This window comes from Lissotriton vulgaris, chromosome 9 (genome assembly GCF_964263255.1).
Source record: "Lissotriton vulgaris chromosome 9, aLisVul1.2, whole genome shotgun sequence".
Lineage (NCBI taxonomy): Eukaryota > Metazoa > Chordata > Amphibia > Caudata > Salamandridae > Lissotriton > Lissotriton vulgaris.
Window position 1 is genome coordinate 562,009,047 of NC_141697.1, and position 14,352 is coordinate 562,023,398.

Genomic DNA, 14,352 nt, shown 5'->3' on the forward strand with positions numbered 1-14,352 from the left:
TTAAAGCATCTTGCAACGCAAGAAAGATTTCAATGTAAAGATGAAACAATTCTAGATTCCGCTGAAAATTTCGACCGATGAAAGTGGTCGAGGAATTGCAGCCGCCAACAACTCCCGAACCACTCGACGAAGAAGAGAAATTCTTCTTCGAAGACTAGGAAGACTAAGAGGAGCAAAATTCAAGCATTCCTCTAAGGACCCTATGTACATCAAGGCCAGCCGACTCAATTATAACTTTTATTGCTTGGAAACGAGCTAATGTACCAACCAATGTTGGCCCACCACCAGAAAAAGAGAGCAAAGGATGGATCTCCTGGGGAGAATGGTCGAGAGAAGTGTGACAATTCAGTGGTGCATAGCAAATTCGAATGCATTGGTAAACAGCATTCATATCAACATTGGGCGGAGGTAGAACTGCTAAAACACCCGCCAAATCAGTTCCAAAGAAGGGAAAGCCACTTTGTGGAAGAGTGGAAAAACATGTATACATATGTTTAAAATCCACCCTAGATGCTGCAGAAAGTTCTAGCAGACAAATGCTGCGAATCACAGGTTTCAAGCCAGAGGTTCAAAACAACATTCAAAACTCACCGTTCAATGGTGAACTGTTTGGAAGTGATGTTGAAGAAAAATTAAACCAATTAAAGAAAGACTATGAAACTGCAAGGTCTATGGGTGCACTACAGTTCAGAGGCATGCGTAGAGGCACTCCCTCACAGAGACCAGTGGGCAGAGGTAACCACCAACCTACAACCTGGCACCAAGCTTTTCAACAAACTTACCAAGGAGTAAGCCAGGGACAGCAGCAGAATTGGCAATAACAGGTAAGGCAATCCTTATGAGTGTGCAGTCGGAGATGAGATCCGTCGCAACGAGGTGGACTGCAAACCGCAACCAAGTGACTGCACTCCAAAGCTTGTGCACCCTCCAAAGACATCATGGAGTGTGCTGCAAAAAAGAAAGAAAAATACAAAAACAAAGTCCTATAAGCGAACAGTTCCTCCAACATATTACACCAGTAGGAGGCAGGTTAACATACTTCCTCCAAGAGTTAAAGAAAATCACTTCAGACAAATGGATATTAAACATAATGCAGTACTGTTACTGCATAGAGCTGGCAAAGCAACCTCCCCTCCCCCCCAAAAAACCAAGAAGATGCATTCTAATTTTTTGAATCTCAATTACTCCAAGAGGTGCAAGAACTTCAAAACAAAGATGCAATAGAGCAGGTACCACACAAGGAAAGGAACAAGGGCATTTACTCCACGTACTTACTCATTCCAAAGGTAGACGGAACTTTACGCCCAATACGAGACCACGGACCACGGACCACAACACGGAGCACATGTGTGCACCACCGCTCACAACACTGCACTTTAAGACCAAAAAGTACATTCCACACCTCTCTCTACCTCTCTCGCCTTCAAATGCACATCCCACACCTTCTGTTCTTGGCAAGACTGTTCTACTCTGTGACAGCTCCCACTGAAAGCAAGATTAGAGGAAAGAAAAGAATCTGGCATATGCAGGACCGTCCTACATTAAGGATAGGGCAAAATAACACACTAAAGTCTGTTAAAATGGTGGTAGTTGAGGGTCATCATAGGGTGCCAAATCACAAGAGTGCCTTTTTTTTTACAATGGCCCACTCCTGTGCCGATGCCCCTGGCGCTGCAGATGCCCCACGGTGGCCCCATCCCCCATCATTACAGACTTTGACACGGACCCCGGACGGACATAGTCTGTGACCATGCGCTCCGGATCGGAGCCAGTGCCTTTTGCATTTGACAGGCCTGAAGAGGGAGTCAAATGGGAGGGGTCTAAGGTCCCTTATGGATACCAGCATCCCCTAGATGAGAATGAGGCCAGCTGGTATGAGGAACTGGCAAAGGTCTCTCTCTCCTACCATTGCAATGGAGGAGAAAGCCTCTTTAGCTATGGTGGTGCTTAAGGCGACTGAGGTCATGGCCCTTCAGCTACCCTCCACACCGTCAAGACAGAGGTGCAAGACTTGCAGGATGCATATTTCCACATCCCCATCTTGCCGGCCCACAGGTGTTACTCTGCGGTTCACAGTGGGCTAAGAGCACTTTTAGTTTGTTGTATTCCCCTTTGGGCTTAACAGCCCCCCTTAGGTGTTCACAAAAGTTATGACAGTGGTTTCAGCTCATGTGTAGAGGTTCGGGGTTCCAGTCTTTCCCTTCCTCAATGATTGGCTGTTGAAGGGGGGCTCGCCACATGCAGTTATCTCCCACCTCCAGACTATGGTGAACCTTCTGCACTTGCTGGGGTTCACTAACAACGTGCCGAAGGCATACCTGACTCACTGTCGCACGTTCCCTTTCTTTGAAGCTGTTCGGAACACAGAGCATTTTCAGGCCTATCCTCCCAAGGGGCTTGTCGGAGATATTCAGACTATAATACCTCAATCTTGGATTTCATTGAGAATGACCCTGAGGTTGTTGGGTCTTATTGCCTCCTCCAGCCTGCTTGTAACACATGCCTGTTGGCATATGCAGGCTCTGCAGTGGGATCTGAAGTCCAAGTAGGGGCACCATTGGGAATCTCTCTGATGTGGTCCAGATCTCAGAAGGAACTGCCAAAGATCTGCAGTGGTGGCTGACGAACTACGATTGGGTCAGTGGCAGACCCCTCTCCCTTCACCAAGCAGAGCTGACTGTAGTAAAAGATGTGCCACATCTGGGATGTGGCCACCATCTGGGAGAGGTGGAGATCAGAGGTCTCTGGTCTCTGGCAGGGTCTGGGCTCCAAATCAAACTGTTTAAGCTTCAGGAAATGTGCTTGGCTTTGAAAGCCTTTCTTCCTTTGATTAGGGGAAGGCTGGTGCAGGTGTTCATGGACAACACCACTGCAATGTGGCACTGTAACAGACAGAGCAGGTAGGGCTGTAGACCCTTTTGTCAAGAGGCTTTGCAGCTATGGATATAGCTATAGCACCAGGGCATTTCCCTGGTAGCTCAACACCTGGCTGGCTCTCTGAGCCCCAGGGTGATTAACTCAACTGATGATGCCTAGCGGACAACCTTCTATATGGACAAGCTGTTACTCCGGAAATGTGCCTCCTTTCCTCATAAGCTTGTGACTCCTTTCCTGTAGCCCAGAATGTAACCGTGCCAATCTTTTTTTTTTTTTTGCTCCATCTCACTCCTCCAAAGTGGAGAGGCTACTCCCACCTGGCCCGAAAAAGAGCGTTGTCATTCTCCCTTGATAATCCAAAAGAGTTCTGGGTGGACAATCCACTCTTTGTGGGGCCGGTAGGAACCAAGAAAGGGCAAGCTGTGCAGAAACGGACTATCTCAAATTGGATAGTTCTCTGCATCAAGATCTGCAACCTGTTTGTCAAAAAGCAACTCCCTGAGAGTTTGCGTGATCATTTCACCAGAGCTAAGGCTGCGGCCACTGTATTAGCCCACATAGTCTCTGTCCTGGACATATGTCAGGCAGCAACGTGGGCATCTATGCACACTTTAACCAAACACTACTGCCTGGACAATCGGGCCCGTCCTGACCACCACTTCACCTGTTTGGTCCTTCAGGACTTTCTGGTTTAAATTGGCTTCGCCTTCCCACCTACGGGAAGGCATTGCTTGGGGTTCTGTCCTAAGGTAAGGAATCTGCAGCTAGAAGTCTCTATCAGATGAAGAAGTTACTTACCTTAAGTAACGCCATATCTGATAATCTATCTAGCTGCAGATTCCTTACCGTCCCTCCCATCCTCCCGCTCTACTAGCTAATTGAAATACTAAAGCTCTGACAAGGGTGTCCCTTACACTACACACTGGTAGTCAGTTCTCATCGTGGCCCTGCGCTCCTGGCATGGGAAGTCGCAAAAGTAACTGACATCAGCTCGCCGGGGTGGTGCTTATATAGGTACCACGCACCTCATTTCCAGTGCGAATGATACAGAGCTGAACAATGGCTCCTATTGGGTCACAGGGGTGCTGCTCAAACTTCTCGATCCAGTCTGACGTCAGGGGTATATTCTAAGGTAAGGAATCTGCAGCTAGATAGTGTCTACCAGATATGGCGTTACAAAGGTCAAGTAACTTGTTCATCCCTTTAAAACGTGCAAAGAAAGCTTGAATTTCGCTGACCTTTGGGACTGATTTTTTTATATTGAAGCATTACTTTAATGAAATACCTTGCAAGGATGACCTTTGGATAGGGTTAAAAATATTGCTGCTCAAATATATAGGCACCTTGTTAATTTCTTAAAGAGGGCATAATCTGACAGAAAAAAAAACTTGCAGAGAACTTATAAAGAACCATTATTAGCAGGGGTTTGGAAAACGTTCTCTAGGCAGGACTCTTTCTACATTCAGTACTGGCAGATAAATGTACCTAAATTGAAGACTATCCGATGCCTGACCTCGCAAGATAAGCAGATGGGGTTTAACTTCTTTACATCTCAGTGAGCCATACCCTGCCTGAATGCACCAATTGCAGAATCTTTTCTAGTTGAAGGTGTGTTTGCGGGAACCGCAGGTACATCCCCAATGAGGCACACCGAAAATGATCACACAAAAGTGCTTCGTGAATTCCTTGAATTTATCACGTTTATTTTCTTTAAAGTTACTTCATTTGAGAATTGTTTGTTATTTGCTGATATTTAAAGCATATCAAAAGACAACATCATTGTGCATCCGAACTGTAATATCCTATGCATTTCGGGCTGTTTAGCCCTTGGTCACGGATAAGCTGAGGAGGAAGAGTAAAAAAAGGGGGGGTGTAAGGGATAATGCTCAAGCGTTTAACGTGAATAATGTGTACAAAGTGCTCATAGTGCTATTTAAACGGATGATCTGCTGTGGGTGGCGTGGGGTAGTTGTGACCAGAAAGGATAAAGTAATAACAAAACGATGCGGGCATGGCTAACTCATAGCGTCAGATGCTGAGATTCAAGCTGAAAGGTAACATGCAGGTCTAAAGCGAAGTATTTAAGCCGGCGTGGGCGTGCTCCGCGAACAAACGGTTGCGTGTGGGTTTAAAGCTTGCAAAATTGCGCGTTAGCATGCACTTACTTCAGGATGAGAAACATAGCGGCGTATAAACGCGTGCTCATTCGAGTGGCAGCCGGTTGTCTGTCGTGTCAGGAAAAGAAACGGGTAGATATATGCTTAGAGAAATAAAAGTGAAAAGTGAAGGTGGACTAACGTATAACAGTGAAGCTGGAAAAGTGTGGCAGCCATATTGGAATGGTGAAGTTATGATGGGAATAGGAACAAGGTACATTCAATGTGTGAGCGATATCAGAATATACATGGCAGCGTTGTAAACACTATGTACCAAATTATAAAAAACAACTTAATTCAGTACGATCATTAAGCCCGTTCGGCTTAAGAGTCTGTAGCATGTAAATCCATTCAAGTTCTCTCTTAAGTAGGAACTTGGTGTTATCAGTTCCTTCTCTTTTCAAAACCGTTTCAAGAATGATAAATTTCATTTGAGCGATGGTGTGGCTAGCCTCAATGAAATGCATGGCAAGGTTAGATTTTTCAGATCTTAGTCTAATGTTAGACTTGTGTTCGTTGAGGCGTACTTTCATTTTCCGTTCTGTCTTGCCAATGTACAGTTTGCCACACGGGCATTTCAATGCATAGATTACATTGGCAGTATCACATGTCGCGTCCACCTTGAGTTTTACGTCGTGACCTTTCATAGGATGCTGTATAGTATTTCCTTTGATTGCACTGTTACAGTGACTGCAATTACGGCATGGTTGGGTGCCGCGGTGGTGTTTTAGTGGCTCAATGGGTTTAGTCAGGATTTCTTTCAAGTTGTTACTTCTGGTATGAGCGAAGATTGGAGGTTGCTCGAAAATTCCCATAAAATCGGGTTCATTTTTTAACACAGGCCAATGTTTGCAGATGATCTTTTTGAATTTGCAACTAGCTGTAGAATACTTGGACACAAGCACCATACATTGTTTTGAATCCTTTTGAGACTTGGTCATACTTTCTGTTCTTGAGATGGTGGTGACACGATCGCGTGCTTGTTTCAGAACGTTGTGAGGGTATCCTCGTTCGAGAAATCTGTTTTCCATTTCTGTGATACGTTCTTCAGCCAGCTGTTCATCAGACACTATGCGTTTGACGCGTAGCATCTGGGAAAATGGGAGGTGTTTTTTGAGGGAGCCTTGATGGAAACTAGAATAATGTAGGGCATTGTTTCGATCAGTACTTTTCCTATAAAGGTCGGTGACCAATCCTTGTGAGGTATTTTTTATATGTACATCCAGAAATGCGATATCAGTATCGCTGATGAGCCATGTCAGTTTAATGCGTGGATCTTTATCATTAATTTCAGTCATGAGGTCATGTAGGGTTTCCTTGGTGTCTGACCACAGAAAGAAAAGGTCATCAATGTATCGTGTGTACAGTTTGGCATGCTTCTGGAAATTCGGGTTGGTGTATATGTAGTTCTTTTCGAAGTTTTCCATATATGTATTTGCGTATGACGGGGCAGCACAATTCCCCATGGCCATCCCTGAAAGTTGTAGAAACCATCGATCATCCACTTTGAAGTAAGAATGGTAAAGGGTGAAAATCATTAATTCAATTGCTGCCCCGTCATACGCATGACTGAAATTAATGATAAAGATCCACGCATTAAACTGACATGGCTCATCAGCGATACTGATATCGCATTTCTGGATGTACATATAAAAAATACCTCACAAGGATTGGTCACCGACCTTTATAGGAAAAGTACTGATCGAAACAATGCCCTACATTATTCTAGTTTCCATCAAGGCTCCCTCAAAAAACACCTCCCATTTTCCCAGATGCTACGCGTCAAACGCATAGTGTCTGATGAACAGCTGGCTGAAGAACGTATCACAGAAATGGAAAACAGATTTCTCGAACGAGGATACCCTCACAACGTTCTGAAACAAGCACGCGATCGTGTCACCACCATCTCAAGAACAGAAAGTATGACCAAGTCTCAAAAGGATTCAAAACAACGTATGGTGCTTGTGTCCAAGTATTCTACAGCTAGTTGCAAATTCAAAAAGATCATCTGCAAACATTGGCCTGTGTTAAAAAATGAACCCGATTTTATGGGAATTTTCGAGCAACCTCCAATCTTCGCTCATACCAGAAGTAACAACTTGAAAGAAATCCTGACTAAACCCATTGAGCCACTAAAACACCACCGCGGCACCCAACCATGCCGTAATTGCAGTCACTGTAACAGTGCAATCAAAGGAAATACTATACAGCATCCTATGAAAGGTCACGACGTAAAACTCAAGGTGGACGCGACATGTGATACTGCCAATGTAATCTATGCATTGAAATGCCCGTGTGGCAAACTGTACATTGGCAAGACAGAACGGAAAATGAAAGTACGCCTCAACGAACACAAGTCTAACATTAGACTAAGATCTGAAAAATCTAACCTTGCCATGCATTTCATTGAGGCTAGCCACACCATCGCTCAAATGAAATTTATCATTCTTGAAACGGTTTTGAAAAGAGAAGGAACTGATAACACCAAGTTCCTACTTAAGAGAGAACTTGAATGGATTTACATGCTACAGACTCTTAAGCCGAACGGGCTTAATGATCGTACTGAATTAAGTTGTTTTTTATAATTTGGTACATAGTGTTTACAACGCTGCCATGTATATTCTGATATCGCTCACACATTGAATGTACCTTGTTCCTATTCCCATCATAACTTCACCATTCCAATATGGCTGCCACACTTTTCCAGCTTCACTGTTATACGTTAGTCCACCTTCACTTTTCACTTTTATTTCTCTAAGCATATATCTACCCGTTTCTTTTCCTGACACGACAGACAACCGGCTGCCACTCGAATGAGCACGCGTTTATACGCCGCTATGTTTCTCATCCTGAAGTAAGTGCATGCTAACGCGCAATTTTGCAAGCTTTAAACCCACACGCAACCGTTTGTTCGCGGAGCACGCCCACGCCGGCTTAAATACTTGGCTTTAGACCTGCATGTTACCTTTCAGCTTGAATCTCAGCATCTGACGCTATGAGTTAGCCATGCCCGCATCGTTTTGTTATTACTTTATCCTTTCTGGTCACAACTACCCCACGCCACCCACAGCAGATCATCCGTTTAAATAGCACTATGAGCACTTTGTACACATTATTCACGTTAAACGCTTGAGCATTATCCCTTACACCCCCCCTTTTTTTACTCTTCCTCCTCAGCTTATCCGTGACCAAGGGCTAAACAGCCCGAAATGCATAGGATATTACAGTTCGGATGCACAATGATGTTGTCTTTTGATATGCTTTAAATATCAGCAAATAACAAACAATTCTCAAATGAAGTAACTTTAAAGAAAATAAACGTGATAAATTCAAGGAATTCACGAAGCACTTTTGTGTGATCATTTTCGGTGTGCCTCATTGGGGATGTACCTGCGGTTCCCGCAAACACAACTTTCAGTAGTATCTAGTGGTGTGCAGACGGACAACACCACCCGGTGAGAGCACCCTAAAAACGCAACAACTTTCGCATTAACCTCCTATGTAACTTTGCTGTGCACCTCCCACACCCTTGCTAGTTGAAGGTGTAGCACTTTCATGCAGAAGGTCTTTTCTTTAGGTTCTGTAGGTCTAGAGGCAGATCTGTGTTGATGATTTAAGGGCGCCTGAGGGTATCTCGTAAGTCATTAGGTTGGTTGGTTGAACAGGGGTTGTATTTGACAACCACAATCACTCTGTACTACTCTGCCGCACTTCACATTTCATAGGGTAATGCTGCAGTAAAATAAGCCTTTTCTGAAGGTGTGTGGAAAAAATGATGTCTCCTATTGGTTCTGCCCTTCTTTGTTGTTAGAAGCAGGATGTGGTTGCGAGGGGGCTTAGCCCCTTTTGAAAGCACTTAATCATGTTGCTAAATTAATGTTATAGTTAAAAGTGTGTGTTAATTGCAGCAGGGACCTTTTACAGCTTAAGATGATTTCCATGCTTATGTCAAGTTCAGATATAAACACCAGACTGCAGGACTACATAAAACATAAACATGTAGGACAGATAATGAACTAAACAATGGTACTGTTAAATTACTTATTTCTGGGTGTGCATTCCTTCTTTGACCTCTTACTGGCTTTTTATGTCCCTCCCTTTTTCAACACTGGAGTGAGCCCTGTCTCTTATTGCTTGGTGCATTTCTTGTGGCTCCTCGCTATATTATTATTCTCCCGCGGAGGGATTGTGGAGATAGTATATACTTATTAGCCTCTTAAAAAAAAAAAAAAAAAACTTTTTGAAATTATTGTAAATGTATAACGAACAGGAGTTCATAATCACCTTAACATGATATATTTGTATACTTGTAGCTAATATAAATGCAAACGTAGTGAGTGAGGTTCTGCTATTGTGTTTGAACATTGAAACAAAGACACAAACACACGGCCAGGTATCGCCAGCCTCACCCATAAGGCTGCCTTCTTAGGGATTCGACTATGCTAGTAGCGGATAAGGGGTGGATGTCCAAGGTCCGATGGGCCCCACAGTTCCCACCAGTCTTGCCAGGGTGGAGTATTTCTCTTCCCGGAGCCCCCTTCAGCATTTTCCAACTCAGTAGCAGTCTTATTTTGTATCTTGGATGACCCTACATGTTATCCTGCTATTTTCCTTATATTTCCCTTATTTTCTCAATATTCCTCCCCTCCACAGGCAGCCCCTGGGTACCATATGGCAAAGATGATCATTAAATTAATTACGTCTGTTGGAGATGTAATCAACAATGACCCTGTGGTAGGAGACCGCTTGAAGCTCCTGTTCCTGGAGAATTACCGTGTGTCTCTGGCAGAGAAAGGTAAGCGAGGCACAGTATGTTCTGTAGGGGCGGCGGTAGAGTTCGACTGGGTTTAGAAGTGGATGCCTTGGTGCGAGCCTTGTATTGACTTCTTAAAGGGGGATCATTTTAAATCTGAAGGGCAGCATACTTGGGATGGTCCCTGAAAATGAGCGGGCAATGCAACAACTCCCTATGTTTATCTTGGACATTTCAGAATTTCCTCAAGCTTTTACGCCTGTGGCATGGGGCATGTGGTGGTTGGTAAAATGTCCTGCTTGAATGTTGGGAATTCTGAGGGTTATCTGTTGGGGTTTCCTTTGTGTTTGATACACCCTACTCTTTTCTCCAAACCCTCCTACCTCAACAGTGGTTCCTGCTGCTGATCTGTCTGAGCAGATCTCCACCGCAGGCACAGAAGCATCTGGAACAGGCAACATGAAGTTCATGCTGAATGGAGCCTTGACCATCGGCACCATGGATGGGGCCAACGTGGAGATGGCCGAGGAGGCCGGTGAGGAGAACCTCTTCATCTTTGGTATGCGAGTGCCAGATGTGGATGAGATGGACAAGAAAGGGTGAGTATGGGACAAGAATGACCTCCCTCGTAAGCTAGTGTTCGCTAATCCCTTCAGTCGCTCTCTGACTCCTCTCTTGCGCTGCTTCTGTTCATGTATCTAGCTGTGTTCTCTCTTCATTCATTGCAGAACACTTTTATGCGTGCTCCTTCACTGTCGTGGTGCGTGGCAAAAGCAGTCCCTTGCTTTAACTCCACATGCTTAATTTCCTTGCTATCCAGTATTTGTAAAGCGCAATCAATTACCGCAGGGTGTCAAGGCACTCATATTCTTGGCATTGGGAGAATTGAGCCAAACTGGTGACCAAATGGGCAGTTCGCTAGCTTGAATATTGAGCAGGTACTAAAGCATTTGGAATAAGAAACACCACAATTTTGGGTATTATAGCACTGTTAAGGGTTATACCTATCAATGGAGATTCATAGCATAAATGTGTTTGCGGACTGATGTCTTCTTGGTTTTTCTCCCATTTGGTATGTTTTTTCCTGATCTGTTCTGACATGCTTTCACTTTAAAACACGTCTATGAAAAACACGTAATTGCACTTTTGCTGCATATCTTGTAATCCTGATCCTGATTCGAATGGAAACTACTTTTTCTGCCCAAATCCGGATTACTGAAACGCCTATATAGGGGTTCTTTGTATCGTGGAGTTGCACTGAATTATTCTATATAGCTGTTTCCTGCTTCATTGATCTCTGAGCTTCTGTTAAAGCGGTTTCCTTTCTTTTTTCAATCTGCCTCTCAGCCTTTGTTCCTTTGTTTGACTCTTGCTGATTTGTATTACTGCAGTTATAATGCGAAGGAGTATTACGACCGAATCCCCGAGCTCCGTCAGGTCATCGACCAGCTCAATAGTGGCTTCTTCTCGCCCAAGCAGCCTGACCTCTTTAAAGACATCGTCAACATGCTGATGCATCATGACCGGTGGGTGTCTTGCTGGGACGGCCAAAAAAAAGCAATGTGTATCAAGATTAGGCTTGTGCTTCCTCTTTTGCATTCAGTTGCTTATCTAGTCTCTCTCCCTTCCAGGTTTAAGGTGTTCGCCGACTATGAGGACTACATGAGAGCACAGGAGAAAGTCAATGCTCTCTACAAGGTGAGCACATGCATGGCGTGCAAGAGAATGGGCTATGGGGGTTCTGCCAGTATGAGAGTAGTGGTAGCATAGTTATGAGAAGATGGGCATATGTCGGATTATCAGCAAAAACATCATCTGACCGAAATATTGTTTTCTAAATATAGGCTACACAAATATTGGCCCATTGGATGTCATTTTTTCATGGTTGGCTCCAACGATGGTGATGTTTTTTAAACAATACTTAGGAGAATGAGGACCAGATATAGGAGGACTAGATTTATCAACACTTTGTGCTGGTGCAAAGTCGCCAAAAGTGAACCAAACAATTGCAAAGTGTGTTGATTTGATATCTACTTTCCAGCACAAACCAACACTGGAGAGTTGCTTAAAAGTAAACCAGTGCAGTGCTTTGCGTTAAATTCCGTCCCATAAGTGGTGCACGGGTATTGCTGTGAATCCAACCATGGTTTTTGACAAAGCCCCATCTTCTAACATTTATTTGTAGTCTGGGCTTTGCACCAAATAATGACTCCTTCTTGAGGCAGGTGAATGGAAGGAGAAAAGTTTTGTTTTATCCAAAATTTTATAACTTTGCACATGAGCTACACAGCATGCATACAGAGTGTGAACATTGTTAACGTTAGTGTGAACATAGTCTTTTGGTATGGAAGGGTACCCATCTAGGACAAAAGCAATGCTAGAGTCACACAGAAACTGCTCCAGCGCTTCAGTAGAGAGCAGCACTGTCAGATCTTTGTAGTTATGGAGCTGTGTCTCTCTCTCTTTCACATACTTCAGTGCAGCAACTTTGTACATGTGGCTGAATATTCCTGTCTTGCAACATTTTGGTTACAATGTTCTGGTACCTTTCGACACCATGACAGAATCGAACGTCTGCTGTGGCAACACTAGCTAGCGCCCTCCCCGTAGATGTCTTTCTCTAAAGTCGAGCTCTGCCACTTCCTGGATAGAGACTAAGGCTATCCATCCCCTGCTTGGAGGTCCACGTCCCTTGCCTCTGTTATGAAGATCTGGCTGGTTAAATGCCCAAACTGTAGAGCTGCAGCCTTCCACTCTGTTTTTACTGATTGCTCTGCTTTGTCTTCTTTACTGGTTCCTCATTGTTTTATTTTTACCTTTAATTTCTCAGAACACCAAGGAATGGACCAAGAAGGTCATCATGAACATTGCAGGTTCTGGCAAGTTCTCCAGCGACCGCACCATTGCTCAGTATGCCCGTGAGATCTGGGGTGTCGAACCCAGCACCCACAAAATACCTCCTCCCAACGAGCCACGTGAATAGATGATCCTGCCTTCGGTGCCGCCTCCTTTGCCCCAGGTGCTCCAGGCCCTGACTGTGGATCATCACAGGATCAGAGAGGGGTGTATGAGAATGAGGGGCATCAGGTTCGAGGGAGGGTAGTGCCAGCTTCCTAGAGACTTTCAGTGATGCTGCTTGATGTTTCTTTTGCTTTGAGTGTAGTGGGAAGCGGAACGGTTTCAGCAATTACTCGGAGGATGAGGGTTGGCAGGGGCAGTATTCAGAGGACAGAAAATATGCCCCCCTTTACATCATTTCCTACAAGTTGAAACGCCCCTTGATGAGTTGCTTGTGAGGATAACTCCAAAATATTCCGGTCCCAAAGCTAGTAGCCTGGCTTGTCACAGTGGATCGGTCCTTATGTGACGCCAAGGGCCTGCCGGGGCATATATATTGAGGGTGGATGGCAATGTTTGCCATCCTTTTCCTAAATGGTGCTTTAATTGCAGATGAGGAAATCTTGCTCAGCATGGCCCTCAGGGAGACCACCTGGCCCTGTTTTCCATCCATTTTCTCTTAAGCAGATGGGAACAACTAGGACAAAAAAAAAACCTACTGATCATGGTTCGATTGAAATCATGTTTTTTAAGTACCTTTTAACCAAGATGATGGATCTTATAGAAGAGCTGTCTTTATTTAAGAATGTGCCCTTTTGTGTGGGGTGTCAGGGCATGGAGGGAAACACCTGTTCTGTGCTCCTGTTCTTGGCGCCCTAGTGAGCTGTATGTGTATTGATGGAATGTCTGATTTTAAAATGAATTTTAGTCGAGATGGGATGACTGTCCTGTGCCATTTGTATGACGTTATCTCTAGCTCACGAAGTGCAGCGTTTGTTCCTACATGCTGTCTGGTAAAACGATCTGAAAGTCTAGGACCCAAGCTGGAATCGGTCTTGCATTTAGTATGGGCATCACCCTCTCCTGTTAACCGGCCCGCCCCAGACTCTCCACCAATCCCGCGCGACCATGCCTGCGTTGGACATTCCTGCATGCTGAATGTCAAGTGGAGGAGAAGTTTTCAGCAGAAGAGCGAATATGCAAAAATATCCCCCAGCCCAAATGCTGCAACAAAGACACGAGGCAAAGAGCGGGCCTGCCTACACAAGCTGCCCCGTTCATACGGAGAAGGGGCACCTGCCAGCACCTCTTGCCGTAGCTCGCATTGAAGGTCGAGGTGGGGAGATTAAGTTGGGGGTGCTGGTGTCTGCCGCCTTGCCGAATAAAAAGTGCGTCAAAGACACTGAAATCTTGGGTGAGGAGTGCGGCCTCTTCACTATGTATAATTATATTCTTCCTGTTCAATAAAGTATTCAACTATTGGAATGCACAGCTTGTGTTTGCGTGCTCTTTTTTCTGAACGCCACCAGAGGGCGCTGTCCTCTTGCTACATAGGACTGTAGGAAGCAGTTATTGGATGCCTTTTAGAGTTAGTATACCTTTTTAGGTCTCGCGACCTATCAATGCGCTCAAGCGCATTGAGCGTAGCGAGAATTCATTTCCTCAAAACGCTCGTGAAACCAAGGGTTTCGTTTGTGCGGTTTTCTCTAAGTTCACGTGAATCACGTG

At 44.6% G+C, this 14,352-nt stretch overlaps 1 protein-coding gene across 1 annotated transcript in view; it reads left to right on the forward strand.

Annotated features, from left to right (window-relative positions):
* PYGM (glycogen phosphorylase, muscle associated) overlaps window positions 1–14,113 on the forward strand; it is a 138,220-nt gene extending 124,107 nt beyond the window's left edge. The window contains exons 16-20 of the mRNA XM_086938092.1: window positions 9,687–9,828; window positions 10,178–10,385; window positions 11,178–11,312; window positions 11,418–11,484; window positions 12,617–14,113. Coding sequence (XP_086794218.1) covers window positions 9,687–9,828; window positions 10,178–10,385; window positions 11,178–11,312; window positions 11,418–11,484; window positions 12,617–12,769 — 705 coding nt within the window. The 3' untranslated portion in view covers window positions 12,770–14,113. The remainder of the gene's footprint in view (window positions 1–9,686; window positions 9,829–10,177; window positions 10,386–11,177; window positions 11,313–11,417; window positions 11,485–12,616) is intronic.
* Window positions 14,114–14,352: the final 239 nt, after the last annotated feature.